This window comes from Equus asinus, chromosome 15 (genome assembly GCF_041296235.1).
Source record: "Equus asinus isolate D_3611 breed Donkey chromosome 15, EquAss-T2T_v2, whole genome shotgun sequence".
Lineage (NCBI taxonomy): Eukaryota > Metazoa > Chordata > Mammalia > Perissodactyla > Equidae > Equus > Equus asinus.
In genome coordinates, this window is record NC_091804.1 from 29,416,350 (window position 1) to 29,429,318 (window position 12,969).

The window sequence follows — 12,969 nt, forward strand, 5'->3', positions numbered from 1 at the left end:
ACATAATGTAATACCTAGAAGAACCACGAAAATGGTTACACAAACAGACACACTGAGAAACACTATAGATAAATCAAATAGAATTCTAAAAAATGTTCAGTTAACCCACAGGATGGGTGGAAAAAGAAAAAAGAGAAACAAAAGCAGAATAGAAAACAAAAAATAAAAAGGCAGACTTAAGCTCTAACATATCAACAATTATATTAAATGTAAAAGGTCTAAATACACTAATGAAAAGACAGTGATTGTCAGAGTGGATTAAAAAATATGACTTTACTATATGCTGTCTACAAGAAACTCACTTCAAACATAACAATATAGGCAGGTTGAAAGTAAAAGGATGGAAAAAAATATTATCATGCAAACATTAATCAAAGGAAAGCAAGAGTGGCTATGTTAATATTAGATAAAGTAGACTTCGGAGCAAAGAAAATTACCAGAGACAGAGAGGGACATTATATGATGATTAAAGGGTAAATCTATCAAGAAGACCTAGCAATGCTAAATGTGTATGAACAAAATGACAGAGCCAGAAAATACATGAAACAAAAATGGGTAAAACTGAAAGGAGAACTATAGGTGATTTTAACACTCCTCTCTCAATAACTGACAGAACAACTAGACAGAAAATCAACACAGATAACAAAAGAACTCAACACCACCAACCAACAGGATCTAACTGACGTTTCCAGAACACTTTGACCCACAATAGCTGAATACACATTCTTTTCAAGTGCCCACAGAACAATGCCAAGATAGACCGTATCTTGGGCCCTAAAACAAACTTCCACAAGTTTTATAGACTCACACAGAGTGTGTTCCCCAACCACAATGGAATAAAACTAAAAATCACTAACAGAGAGAGAGCAGGAAAATCAAGAAACACCTGGAAACTAAGCAACATCTTTCTAAATAATTGATTGAAGAGGAAATCTCAAGGGAAATTTTAAAAAACACATGGAAATGAATGAAAATGAAAACACAACATATCGAAATTTGCGGGATACAACTAAAGCCATATTGAGAGGGAAATTTATAGTACTAAATACATATATTAGAAAAGGAGAAAGCTCTCAAATCAATAATCTAAACTCCCACCTCAAGAAGCTAGAAAAAGGCAAGCAAAATAAATCCAAAGTAAGCAGAAGGAAGAAATAATAAAGATCAGGGCACAAATCAACAAAACAAAGAACTTTGAAAAGATAATAAAATTCACAAACTTCTGGCAAGACTGACAAGAGAGAGGGAAATGACCAGTATCAGTAATGAAATGAGATAGCACTACAGACTGTAGATATCAAAGAATAATACAGGAATACCACAAATAACTTTACACACTTTTTACAAACTTTTACAAAACTAAAAAAAAAGAGAGAGAAGAAATCTCCAGGCCCAGATGGTTTCACTGGGGACTTCTACCAACCATTTAAAGAAAGTTAACACCAATTCTACGCAATCTTCTAGAAAAAGAAGAGGAGGAAACACTTTCCAATCCATTTTATGAAGCTAGTATTACACCGATGCCAAAACTTGACAAAAACAATAAAAAACTTAAAAAGTTGCACACCAATTTCCTGTAGGAATATAGATGCAAAAATCCTAAACAAAACAGCAGTAAGTAAAAGTAATTCAGCAGTAAGTAAAAAGAATTAGACACCATGAGAAAGTAGAGTTTATTCCAGGGATGTAAGGTCAGCTTAAAATTTGAAAATCAATCAGTGTAATTAATATTAACAAGCTAAAGAAGAAAAGTCACATGACTAAATCATCCTCATCTTTCAGACCTCTGAAGGTTGAAGTGTCCTATGACTCAGTCACCGAGCCCCTTTTCTTTCCACATCTACTCCTTATGACTCCCACGTCTCGCCCAGATATCTCCCTTGAACTCCAGAACCAAAAACCCACTTGTCCACGAGACATTCCTACTTGGATAGGCACTTCCAACCGGACATACACAAATCTGAATTCCTGCTCTTAGTCCCCAAACCAGCTCTTTCCGCAATTCAGTAAACATAAACTCCATTATGGTTGCTTTAGGCTAAAACTCTTGGGGCCAAATCAACTCTTATCTTTCTTTTACACTTTGTATCTAATTTGTCAGCAAAGATTTCTGTGACCTCTTCCTCCAAAATACCCCCAGAATCTGACCCTTTCTCACCACCTCCACCCTGGTCTGAGTCATCCTTTCACCTGGGTTATTACAACAGCTGCTGAACTGGTCTTCCTGCTTCCACCCTTGCATCCTTACTGTCTATTTTCTACTTAACAGCCACAACGCTCCTCCTTTGCTCAAAACTCTCCAATGGACTCTCATTTCATTCAGAGTAATATCCAAAGTCCTTACTACTGCCTACAAGTCCCCACGTGATGTGGTCCCTGGCTACTTTTCTGAGCTTATTTCCAGCTGTCTGGTTTATATCACTCCAGCCTTACTGTCCTCTCTGCTGTTCCTAAAAATGCCAAGAGTGGTCTAACCTAAGCACACTGTACTTGGTTTTCTCTCTGCATGGAACAATATTCCACCACATAGCAGATGGCTTGTTCTCTCACTTCTTTCAGGGTTCTGATCAAATGTCACGGTATCAGTGAGGCCTTCTCTGAGCAGCATATATAATAGACTCCTATCCGCCCACACATGCATGCCTCATCCCCCTTACCCTTCTTGACTTTTATTCAAGGCACTCATCACTTTTCGACTCATTTTCTACTTGCATGTTTGTTTATCTGTCTTCCCCTGTAGAAGATAAGTTTCTGAGGACATGGATTCTGTTTGCCTAGGATGGTGCTTCAGACATAGGTGCTTAAAAAATATTTGCTGAATGAATGAATGAACCACTGGCTTGGGAGTAAAGAATTTGGGATCAGACATAAGATAACCCTTATTTGACTCCTGGCTCTGTCATTTCCTAACAATGTCCAAGTGACATTGGACACTCACCCATGTTTTATGTCTTCTCACTTAGTGATAATAATCCCCACCCCATATGACTGCTGCAAGGATTTAATAAAAGAATGTACATAATGTGCTTAATATACAGTGACTTGGTATAAAAATGCTCAGTATATGACAGTGTTACTTAATACATAAACATGGTCTAGATTTGGACTCAAAGGCCCTAGATTATAATTATGACTAGATACCGACTGTGTGATTTTGGGCTATTCATTTTTCTTTATATTAATTCACTCAATCAGCTATGAATCAGGTGCTGGAGTAAAAAAGACAGATAAGATGCAGTCCCTTCCCTCTAATTTTAGTTAGGTGATTTTGGGTACGACACCTCTATCAGCCTCAGCTTCCTCATTCGACAAATGGGAATATTGGAACATAATACCTATTCACAGCTTCATCATGAGGATTAAATGAATCACTATGTGAAAACAGTGTCTTCCTAGCAGCCACTCACTATGTTAGGTATGATTACGATGATCCTAGTCTAGAGGAATAGTAAAAACATCTAAGCAAAGAACTACAATACAGTTTAGTAAGAGCAAAAAGAGGCATCAGCTGGAAGAACATCTCCTAACTGGAGTCTGCCCACAACTGGGAAGTTCCATGACAATCAGGAAATTTTATTTATTTTTATTTTTATTATTTTTGAGGAAGATTAGCCCTGAGCTAACTACTGCCAATCCTCCTGTTTTTGCTGAGGAAGACTGGCCCTGAGCTAACATCCGTGCCCATCTTCCCCTACTTTATATGTGGGATGCCTGCCACAGCATGGCGTGCCAAGCGCTGCCATGTCCCCATCCCGAATCCGAACTGGTGAACCGCGGGCGGTGAGAAGCAGAACATGCGAACTTAACTCCTGCACCACTGGCGGCCCCAGGAAATTCTGAAATTCCATTATGTCTTCAATAACCTAACTCCCTACGTCCACCCCCATAAGGAGCTGGGCAAAACTTCTCCGCTGACTTGATAATTGGAATTTAACATTTTTAAAAGTAGGAAGAAGCTTCAGAGTCTCAAATACTGTTCTTTACAGGAGGTCAATGCTCCATGGACTTCCCTGTCCCTGCCCCCCAAAAAGTTAACATATCACTTAAACTTCACAAAGTCAACTGGACCCTTATAGAGGGCCAGGGCTGCATGTAACTCCCTGAATGAGCAACCAGTTAAGAGCCCAGAGCACAAAGGTGTGTTTCACGGCCGTGCTGTCAGACTAAATGTCTAACCGGACATTAAAGGGTGGTCCTGGAGGCCGAAAGCGAGCACACCAGGAGAGAGCAGGGCGTCACCTTTGGAGAAAGAACAGCGAGAGCCGAGGCGTGCAGGCGTGAAAACGGCACGTGGGTGGTTTGGCAGAACCAAAAAGAAGCATGTGGGCGGGGGGGCGGCCAGAGAGCAGGATGCGTACAGAGGATAGTGCGGCCTGGGGCCTGCTAGGTGAGGGAGGAAGCCCCCTCCCATACCCAAGTCGTGATCTCTCCGCCTCAGTGTCCCCTCAGGATCCCCCTCTAAGGGCTCGCGGTTGCTGGGCTCCCTCTTGCTCCCGCCACTCTTCCCTTACCTCGTCTTCCAGCCTTTCCCTCACTCTCCCGCCTCCTCCGCCTCGCCGGAAGTGACGCGTTAACTAGCGCGCCGGACAGCGCCAGAAAGGTTCTGCGGGAGCGGGAGAAAGGGTTCCGGTGGGACTCACTGCGCCGGCGTGCGGGCGCGAGCGGAGAAAGCGCCTTCTGGAGGCTGCTGAACTGCGCTCTTTTCCCGGGCTGTTGCTTTCGAAGTGCCGTGAGCGAGGTCCAGAGAGGCCGCCGCCACTGGAGAGGCGTTTTTCTACAGCTCCTGTGTCCAGCCACTCCGGCCCTTGCCCTTTGACCCTTCTCGGCGGGGTGAGAGGTCGGTGGCCATCTTGTGGCTGCGGCGCGGGCCGCTGTTTCTGCGGAGACTCATCCCCTCCCCCTCCTTGCCCCTCTGGCCGTCTGTCAGTCAGTAAAGAGTCCCCAAGGCCGTCAGGTGAGGCCCGGGCCTCGTCCGTTGCTCTTGCCGCCGCACTGGGCGGCCCAGGCCGCTCCCTGCCGGGCCTCACTGCTGCCACCATGTCCTCCTTCTCCGAGTCGGCGCTGGAGAAGAAGCTCTCGGAGCTGAGTAACTCTCAGCAGAGCGTGCAGACCCTGTCCCTGTGGCTCATCCACCACCGCAAGCACGCGGGACCCATCGTCTCCGTGTGGCACCGCGAGCTCCGCAAAGGTAATGACCCCCTCCCCTCCCTCTTGGACCCTCCCCCGAGTTATCCTCTCCGCCACCCGCTCCCGAGGCCTCTCGAGCTTCTTGACTGAGCCTTGCTTCCCAGGCCCGGGCCTCCGATTGCGTTTCTGAGGTTGGAAACAGTATTATCCCCATGTCTCCGAGAGGGAAACTGAGGCCCGGGAATATTAAAGGTCCTGGTCTGAGGTTCCACCGACCAGGGCACAGGTGCCTGCATTCCCAGTTCCTCTAGCCCTTTTCCCTTCAGGCTCCTCCTGACGCTGGTGCCCATTATTATCTCGGCGGAGCTCAGCGCCTTGGTGCGGGGGGACTGGCCCCAGCCTGTCGGCTTCCAGGCGCTTTGCTGGGCATTTGGAGTAAGAGCCGGCGGACTGGAGTATGAGTGCCTAGGTTGAGTCCCGCCCAGACACTGGCTGAGTGACATCGGGCGTTTCTTCATCTATCTCGTTCCTGATCTGTGGAATAAGGACAGGAGAGCTGCCACCTACAGAGCCTTTATTCTCTGCCAGTCCCTCTGCTGAGCCCTTTACATGTGTGGGTGCACTCAGTCCTCAGAACGGCCCCATTTTGGAGAGGTTGAGGGGCCACGCCACGTAGACTTTGCCCATCAGGCTGCTCTTCTCGTCCAACTTTCATTGATGCTAGACCTTGCTCAGGATCTGACGTGGGACATTCATGGAGCTCAGCCTGTTGTGTACCAGGCACTGGACTGGATGCTTTGTTCACTCCAGAGGCCGACTGCCTGGAAGTTAAGCCTAACTTTGCCGTTTACTGACCCCAACAGCTTAATCTCTGTCCCTCGATTTCCTTATCTAGAAAATGGAGATGATGGTAACTGGTATTTACTGTGCTTTTATTATGTGCCAGGTGCAGTACTGATGTCTTTACAGACAGTGTCATTTTCTAACTTCCTGGGCCCTATGAAGTGGGAACTTTGCAGATGAGGAAAAACTGAGGCTCCAACAGCTTGGGGTGAGGAGTAGACAGGACAGCCCAAATGAACATCCAGCAAGGTGTTGGGCACAGTGTGGGCATTCGGTAAATCACCGTGACATGGGCTACTGATTCCTCGGTGTGGGCATGGTCTTTGCCTCCAACATGCTTACAGTCTGGTGGGGAAAGATGGGCACTGCACAGCTCTCCGATACCCGGGTGAGTTCCCTTGCAGAAAGCTGAGGAGTGAAGCTTGGAGCTATTTGGACAGCCTGTCTGGTAGGCCCTTTATAGCACAGGAAGTAACTTGTGTTCTCTGCTGTCGGTGAGGGAGGATTCCACCCTCTTACACATCAGGGGACTGAAGTGTCTAAGTGGTATTTTCAAGGTCTTAGAAATGGCAAGGCTCAGGGGCTGGCCCGGTGGTGCAGCGGTTAAGTTCACACGTTCAGCTTCAGTGGCCCGGGGTTCGCCAGTTTAGATCCCGGGTGTGGACGTGGCACCGCTTGGCAAGCCATGCTGTGGTAGGTGTCCCACATATAAAGCAGAGGAAGATGGGCACGGATGTTCGCTCAGGGCCAGTCTTCCTCAGCAAAAAGAGGAGGATTGGTGGCAGATGTTAGCTCAGGGCTAATCTTCAAAAAAAAAAAAAGGTAAGGCTCAGACTCCATCAGGCTGGCAGACTCCAAAATCCAGGATTCTTTCAGGAGACCCAGTTCTAGCCTCTAGCAGAGAACCTCCCCCCACAGTGTCCTGTGCTGTACTGAGATGGGGTCCCCTCCGCCCTCTGGGTGGTTGGGGGATAGAGCCTTCATATTCCCCACTGTGCCGTTCAAATATTATTTCCAACACCTGAGATGGAAAAAAATGCAAATTGCTTCTAGAGGATGGGATCTGGTAGGATCTCAGAGACAGGTCAGAGTCCATCTCAGATGTCACTTCTTTTGTGAAGCCTTCTTGATTTCCCACCTCACCCTATTTGAGTTATTGAAAATAACAATTTAGAGAGTGCATTTGTTTATGAAGCTCCTTTGACCCTAATCTCGTATGGTGGAATCTTACGTTTAAGTAGGCTGGGATTATTATCCCCCATTTTATAGGTGAGAAGATGAAGATACAGAGAGATGAAGTGCTTTGTTCAGGGCCATGCAGCTGGGACATGAGCCCAGAGCTCTCTGATGCCAAAACTTGTGCTTTGAAGTCTGTACCCAGTGCCTCAGTGCACTTAATAAGTGAAGGCAGTCGTCCGACTCCAACCAGACCCGTAGTGCTTTCGTCTGTTAGGATTAATCACTGCCTCCCACCCTGTCCCACACCAACTTAGCATTTATTTCATTCTTACTAGTTAAGTCTTTTTTACTAGATTGTGTTTCGAGGGAGAAATTAGGCCTTCCTGTTGCTCTGTAACGCCCACAGCGCTTAGCATGGTGTGTGTTACGCAGTTAAGAAATAGGTTCGGAGTTAAGTTGTGTTCTCTGGCATCATTTTCATGGTTGAATAAAGGAGCCAAACAACACTGTCTAATACAACCATCTATGGTGATAGAAATGTTTTATATCGGCACTATCCAACAAGGTAGCCACTTGCCACATTTGGCTCTTGAACACTTGAAATGTCTGACTAAGGAACTGAAGTTTTAAATGAATACAATAAAAAATTCAGTTTCTGAGTTTTGCTAACCACAGTTCAGGTGTTCAGTAGCCACGTGTGGCTGGTGCCTACCATATTGGACAGTGCAGAGCTGGAGGATGCTCTTTCAAGCATCAGAATATAGCTTCCTAATACCCAGCCTTCCTTCATGAATTGAAAATGCCCTCCCCACTGAAGTGGGAAAAGATTTTGTGCCCTAATGTTCAAATTGACTAGCCCCTTAGGTTCTAGCCCGCCCCGAGTCTTTAAAAGGGGACATTTCTATCTGTGGGCCAGTCATTTTCCCTATCTAAGAGGTTCACAGACTGTCTCTTGTGTTGCCTTCAGAATACTTATGAGACTTACAAAAATGACTTTTTCTTGCTTAAATGCTACTTCTTGAGTGTTATTTTCTTTCCAATTTTAGGAATATTTCCTAATTTATCCCTTTGGGCTTCATTCTAGGTCGAACTTCTTCCCTTCGTTATGGAATAGTTTGGTGTAATGTAAAATGCTGTTAGGTGAACATTTTTTTAGTAGTGTGTTTGTATCTTGGCCCGAATGCTGGTAGATAGGCATTTTTTTCAAAATTGCTTTCTCTAGATGTCAAAACCAGCGAGACATGAAAATTTTTGGTCAGCCAGTTATTTAAACTTTGCTCAAGAACCATTTCAGCCAACTTGGAATGGGCCTCGGTAGAGGGTGAAAGGGTCTATTTTGTCATATTGGAAAGACATCCGAACAAGTGAGTTGTCACCCGGGGCTCAGGTGGAGTGTGTGTGTGTTGTGTGTATTATGGCTGTGTTCAGGTGCTCCAGGACTGCAGCCCATCACCTTTACACACATGGTGCTTGTGTTGACTCTGCAGGATGCTAGATGTGGAGGGATAAAGTTTATCTTACGTAAATCCCCATTGCTGAGTTTGAGGATGATGAAAATTAATTGGCATTGTAGATATGAAAACCTTGGCTCTCTAGCGTCTTAGCTATCGTGTTTGTAATACTGAAAAATGTATCAGGTCTTGAATGTCTAAATTGACATTTTACAAAATGGATTCTGGTTTTCTTAACAAAGTATGTGGAATTTGTGAAGCTGTACTTAGTCAAATTTGCTTTGTTGAAATTCTGTTTTGCTTTTGAATCTGTTAACTTTCATGGTATTATAGGCTTGGTAGTTTTACTTGCTGCAACATCCCAGGAAAGGTTTGCTTTAAAAAAAAAAAGCCCTTTGCCATAATCATACTTTTGTAGCAACAGTGGAGTATTGTAAATATTGACGCTTTTGTTCTGCTTTTGAATAATAATTAGAGCTGTTAGAGTGGAAGATGGCTCCAGGTTTTCAATATTCTCATCAGTTGGCCATCTAAACTTACCAGAAGGTTAGTACAATGCAGGATGTCCATATTTATTTTATGAGCACTGTACATCATCAATTTAAACTATAACATGCTTTAAAAATTTTGTTTTTAACCTGGATTGTTCTCCTGTAGCTGCGTTTAAAAATGTCCAATCTTATGTCAGCTGTGTCAGAATTTATACATGCTGTGTGTGTTTCAAAAGAAACAGAAATGGTTTCCAAGACAAATGGAGTAAGGACTAGTTATTCAGGTGTGTAAAGGTTGACATAGGGCTTGCTTGAGTTTTTCAGGTACTTTAGCATTGGAGAAAACTTCAGCGTTTTGAACTGATTGTGTTCTTATTTATTTCTTTTAAAAGAAAACTGGGACCAAAAATGGTAGTGATGTAACTTTGCAGTTGAGAAGTTATGTGCATAGAAGCCAGGAAATTCAGTAATGTTCCCCCAGGCAACTGTAACTCAGACATATGCGTGAGGTTTTTATGGTTTAATATATGATACCATATAGAGCAATAGGAAATCCTACGTTTAGTATGTGTAAGAGAGAAGAATTATGGTTTTTGTGGGAGCCATAATTTTGCATATCCAGATTTCAGATGTGTATAAATTTTCAATAAAAATGCAGCATTAATGTATATTTGTATTTGAGATAAATATCCATTGGAGTGTCTAGAGATTCCTCTGGATTGTAGAGTCGGTATCATTGACTGATTATGGTTATTGGAATGTCCAAAGAAAAATTCTTAGTCTAGGAGCATAAATGACAAGAATCTATTTTAAAATTGATACCTAACTTAGTCTTTCATTCTGCAGTATGCGATAATTAACAGTGAGTTAGAAATGTTCATCTTTGCAATAGAATAAATGGAAACCTTGGTTTTAACATGTTTTCTGGAGAGTATTGTCTGCTTATCCTTTAGGAATTTTTTTTATTATCTTCATTTTTACTATCAATTACCCTGGTTCAAATAACACAAAAATGAAGATGGCCCATTCTTGTTATTATTTTTTTCAAAATTGTATTCTCACACCTGTTTTCTTAGAGACATCCAGGAGTTCCTTAAGTTGTTTCTTCAAACATATAGCAGCCTTGACCTCAAGATAATGCTTGTCTCAATATTCTTTAGAAATAGCTTAGGGCAAAAGAATTGCGAACTGAGAATTTCCTTGGTGTAAGCTAAATTATCTTTTCTTTTTTTCCAGCCAAATCAAATAGAAAGCTTACTTTTCTGTATTTAGCAAATGATGTCATCCAAAACAGTAAAAGGAAAGGACCTGAATTTACTAGAGAATTTGAATCTGTCCTTGTGGATGCTTTTTCTCATGTTGCCAGGTATGTTGTCTGTTTTGTTTTCTTTTTAAATGCATTGCCTTTTCCTTCTCTTTGTTCTTTCCTTTTCTATGATAGCCTGTGTAAATTGACAGCTTTGTACTTTACAGAGATATGCTTTAAGTGTTGCAAATTATGGCTTTAAGTTTTGCTGGGCCCTTAAGAACTATCTAGACAGGTAACACTTCGATGCATGAAGAGATTCAGTCTAGCACTTGAAGTGCATCTTTTCCCCTAGATGTATTCATTTATTGATTTCATTTCTTGAGTATGACATTTTCCTTGGTTTGGCTGAGTTGCCTCATTAGCTTATGGTCAAAAAACAAAGCTAAACAGTACAAGTAACAAAACCATAATAGCAAGAAATTAGCCGTTTTTGCCTTCGTTTTTACTTACTTCCTTCTGAATGTCTAGATGTCTAATTTACTAAAAATAGTAGTCATTACTGTAACTGTAAAGACGATAATTATTAGTGTGGAAAGTAGGTATTTGCCCTGGCTATCTCCTGTTACGTTTCTGCCACCACTGTGTTTTGTGACAAGAAAGCCTGAAACATAGAGCACCCACACAGCTCGCAGCACAGAAAGTGTACGTTTGATTAAAAGGTTTATCAGTCATTTTTATACATTTAAAAACAAACTGCTTTTCTGTAGACACAAACTTGTTGCCCAGGAGGAGCAAAGAAAAACTATTTTTCACTATAATATTACCTAGTAAACATATAAAAATAACATCTTTGCAAAAGGAAATTGGGAAGGGTGAAAACGAGACGAGTGGGTTAAACAAAAATTATTCTAGGGTCCAAAGTGTAAGTGAAAGACCTTTGATGTGAAAATAAGTCTGGCATTCCATGAAAGATTTGAAAAGTTTGAAGGAATAAATTAAGAAATCCAAAAGAAAGAAGTGATATCTAGCTTTCTATAGAGGGAAAAAAGATTTCTGTGTGTCAACTACATTCAGAGGTGGCTCTTTCTCTTTGGTGAACATGAACACTGAAGAAGCAGAATGTGTGATGAGCTTGAATAAATACTGAATCCTCATAACAGAGAGGGAGCTGGGAAGAGAGTGCTAGAGTAGCTCTCTGAAATTGGAAACAGGCGCTTTCTTATTTGGAGGAGATTTAGTTCAAAGTTCCGTAGACTTTGGCTGCAGCTCTGCCTCTGGCACTGTCTGAATGGCCTTGCATGTGTTACTTAGCTTTTTGAGCCCATGTTTCCTACTTGGTTAAAAGGGGTGACACCACCTCTCTCATTAGAGTTGTTGTGAGGCTACAGTAGAACACTGTGTTCGAAAGTACCTAGTACAGTGCCTGATCCACAGTCTGCTCATTCGTGGGCATGTACTAAATTATAAACTCTGCGAAGGGAAGGACCATTTCTTTTTTATTCTTTGCTGTATCCCAGGCATCTCATAAAGTGGCACAGAGCTGTTAGGTTATGTAGCTTTAGGCAGTACCATTTATGTAGCCTCGATGGTGCATAGTGTCCCAGGAGCTGGGCAACATTTTGATCCGCCCTGGCACAGAGTAGGGGTTCAGTAAATATTTGTTGATTGAGTTAATTAATTCAGGGTATAGGAAATTGACTAAAATCATTTCCTGTAGGGATAGTAAACTTAACATTTTTATTTAAAAATTGAACAATAATCGTTAGCTACCCCCAAACCAGAAAAGGGCAAGTAGAAAGAGGTGGGAGAAGAGGGATGGGCAATCCCAAGATTCAGAATTTCTTTTCTACTTGGTAACCTGTCTAGGAGGCACTGTGAAAACTTCTTGGCAAATTTTATGACATTATGGGGAAAACATACGTGGTTCTTCTTAATTAAAAAATAGCCCTAATTCCTTTTTTTTTTTTTGCATTCTAGTTCTTTTAAGCTCCTGTTTGGATATTATATTCAGGATTCCCATGGTTCCAACTCCCTCCCGCCCCCCACATTATTAGAACAGTGAGTCCAGCCATTCCACTTCAATCCTGACACACCTTGTCAATACCTTATCAATAGTAAGAAGTGCTCTCTGTAAGGTTTTTCCTGGCCAGTTGATGAACAAAGATAGTTGACGCATGAATATTGACAAAATTGATTAGGTATATCATTGTGATAGGTAATCCTACCTCCTCCCTCAAACCGCCCTGAAAACAAACCAACCAACCTCTCAAGTGAGAGAAAGCTGCCAGGCTCATAGGGTAGATTTAATTTGAAGAGCAGTGTAAATAACGAGACTCTGAAGTTATTTCCCACCCAGATGCCTTCTTGTTTTCTTCTCAGTTTGGAGATAGTTGTGCACTTCATTTTTCATTTGAGTGCATACTATGTGCCAAGTACTGATCCAGACACTAGGAGGGCAGCAGCGAACAAGGCAGGCAAGGACAAATCAATGAACAAGATACTTCCAGAGAGTGATAACGTGGACATAATAAAATAGAATGATGTTCTGGAGTGGGACCTCTTCTAGTGTGGTGGAGGCTGGCTTCTCTAAGGAAATGACATTCGAGGGAATCATGCGAAATAGGAACAG

The 12,969-nt window shown here is 42.6% G+C and overlaps 2 protein-coding genes across 9 annotated transcripts in view; one reads left to right on the plus strand and one right to left on the minus strand.

The window, feature by feature from the left end:
- TTI1 (TELO2 interacting protein 1) overlaps window positions 1–4,596 on the minus strand; it is a 44,164-nt gene extending 39,568 nt beyond the window's left edge. For both annotated transcript variants that reach the window (XR_006514395.2, XM_044748791.2), the window contains exon 1: window positions 4,512–4,596. The gene's annotated coding sequence lies outside the window, so the exon portion shown is untranslated. The remainder of the gene's footprint in view (window positions 1–4,511) is intronic.
- The window catches only part of RPRD1B (regulation of nuclear pre-mRNA domain containing 1B), a 74,150-nt gene continuing 65,775 nt past the window's right edge, over window positions 4,595–12,969 (plus strand). For 5 of the 7 annotated variants that reach the window (XM_014847177.3, XM_044748796.2, XM_014847178.3 and 2 more), the window contains exons 1-2: window positions 4,601–5,188; window positions 10,328–10,457. In XM_014847177.3, coding sequence (XP_014702663.1) covers window positions 5,038–5,188; window positions 10,328–10,457 — 281 coding nt within the window. In that variant the 5' untranslated portion in view covers window positions 4,601–5,037. Of the gene's footprint in view, window positions 5,189–10,327; window positions 10,458–12,969 lie in introns of all 7 variants that reach the window. The other 2 variants (XM_014847176.3, XM_014847179.3) reach the window with 2 other exon arrangements.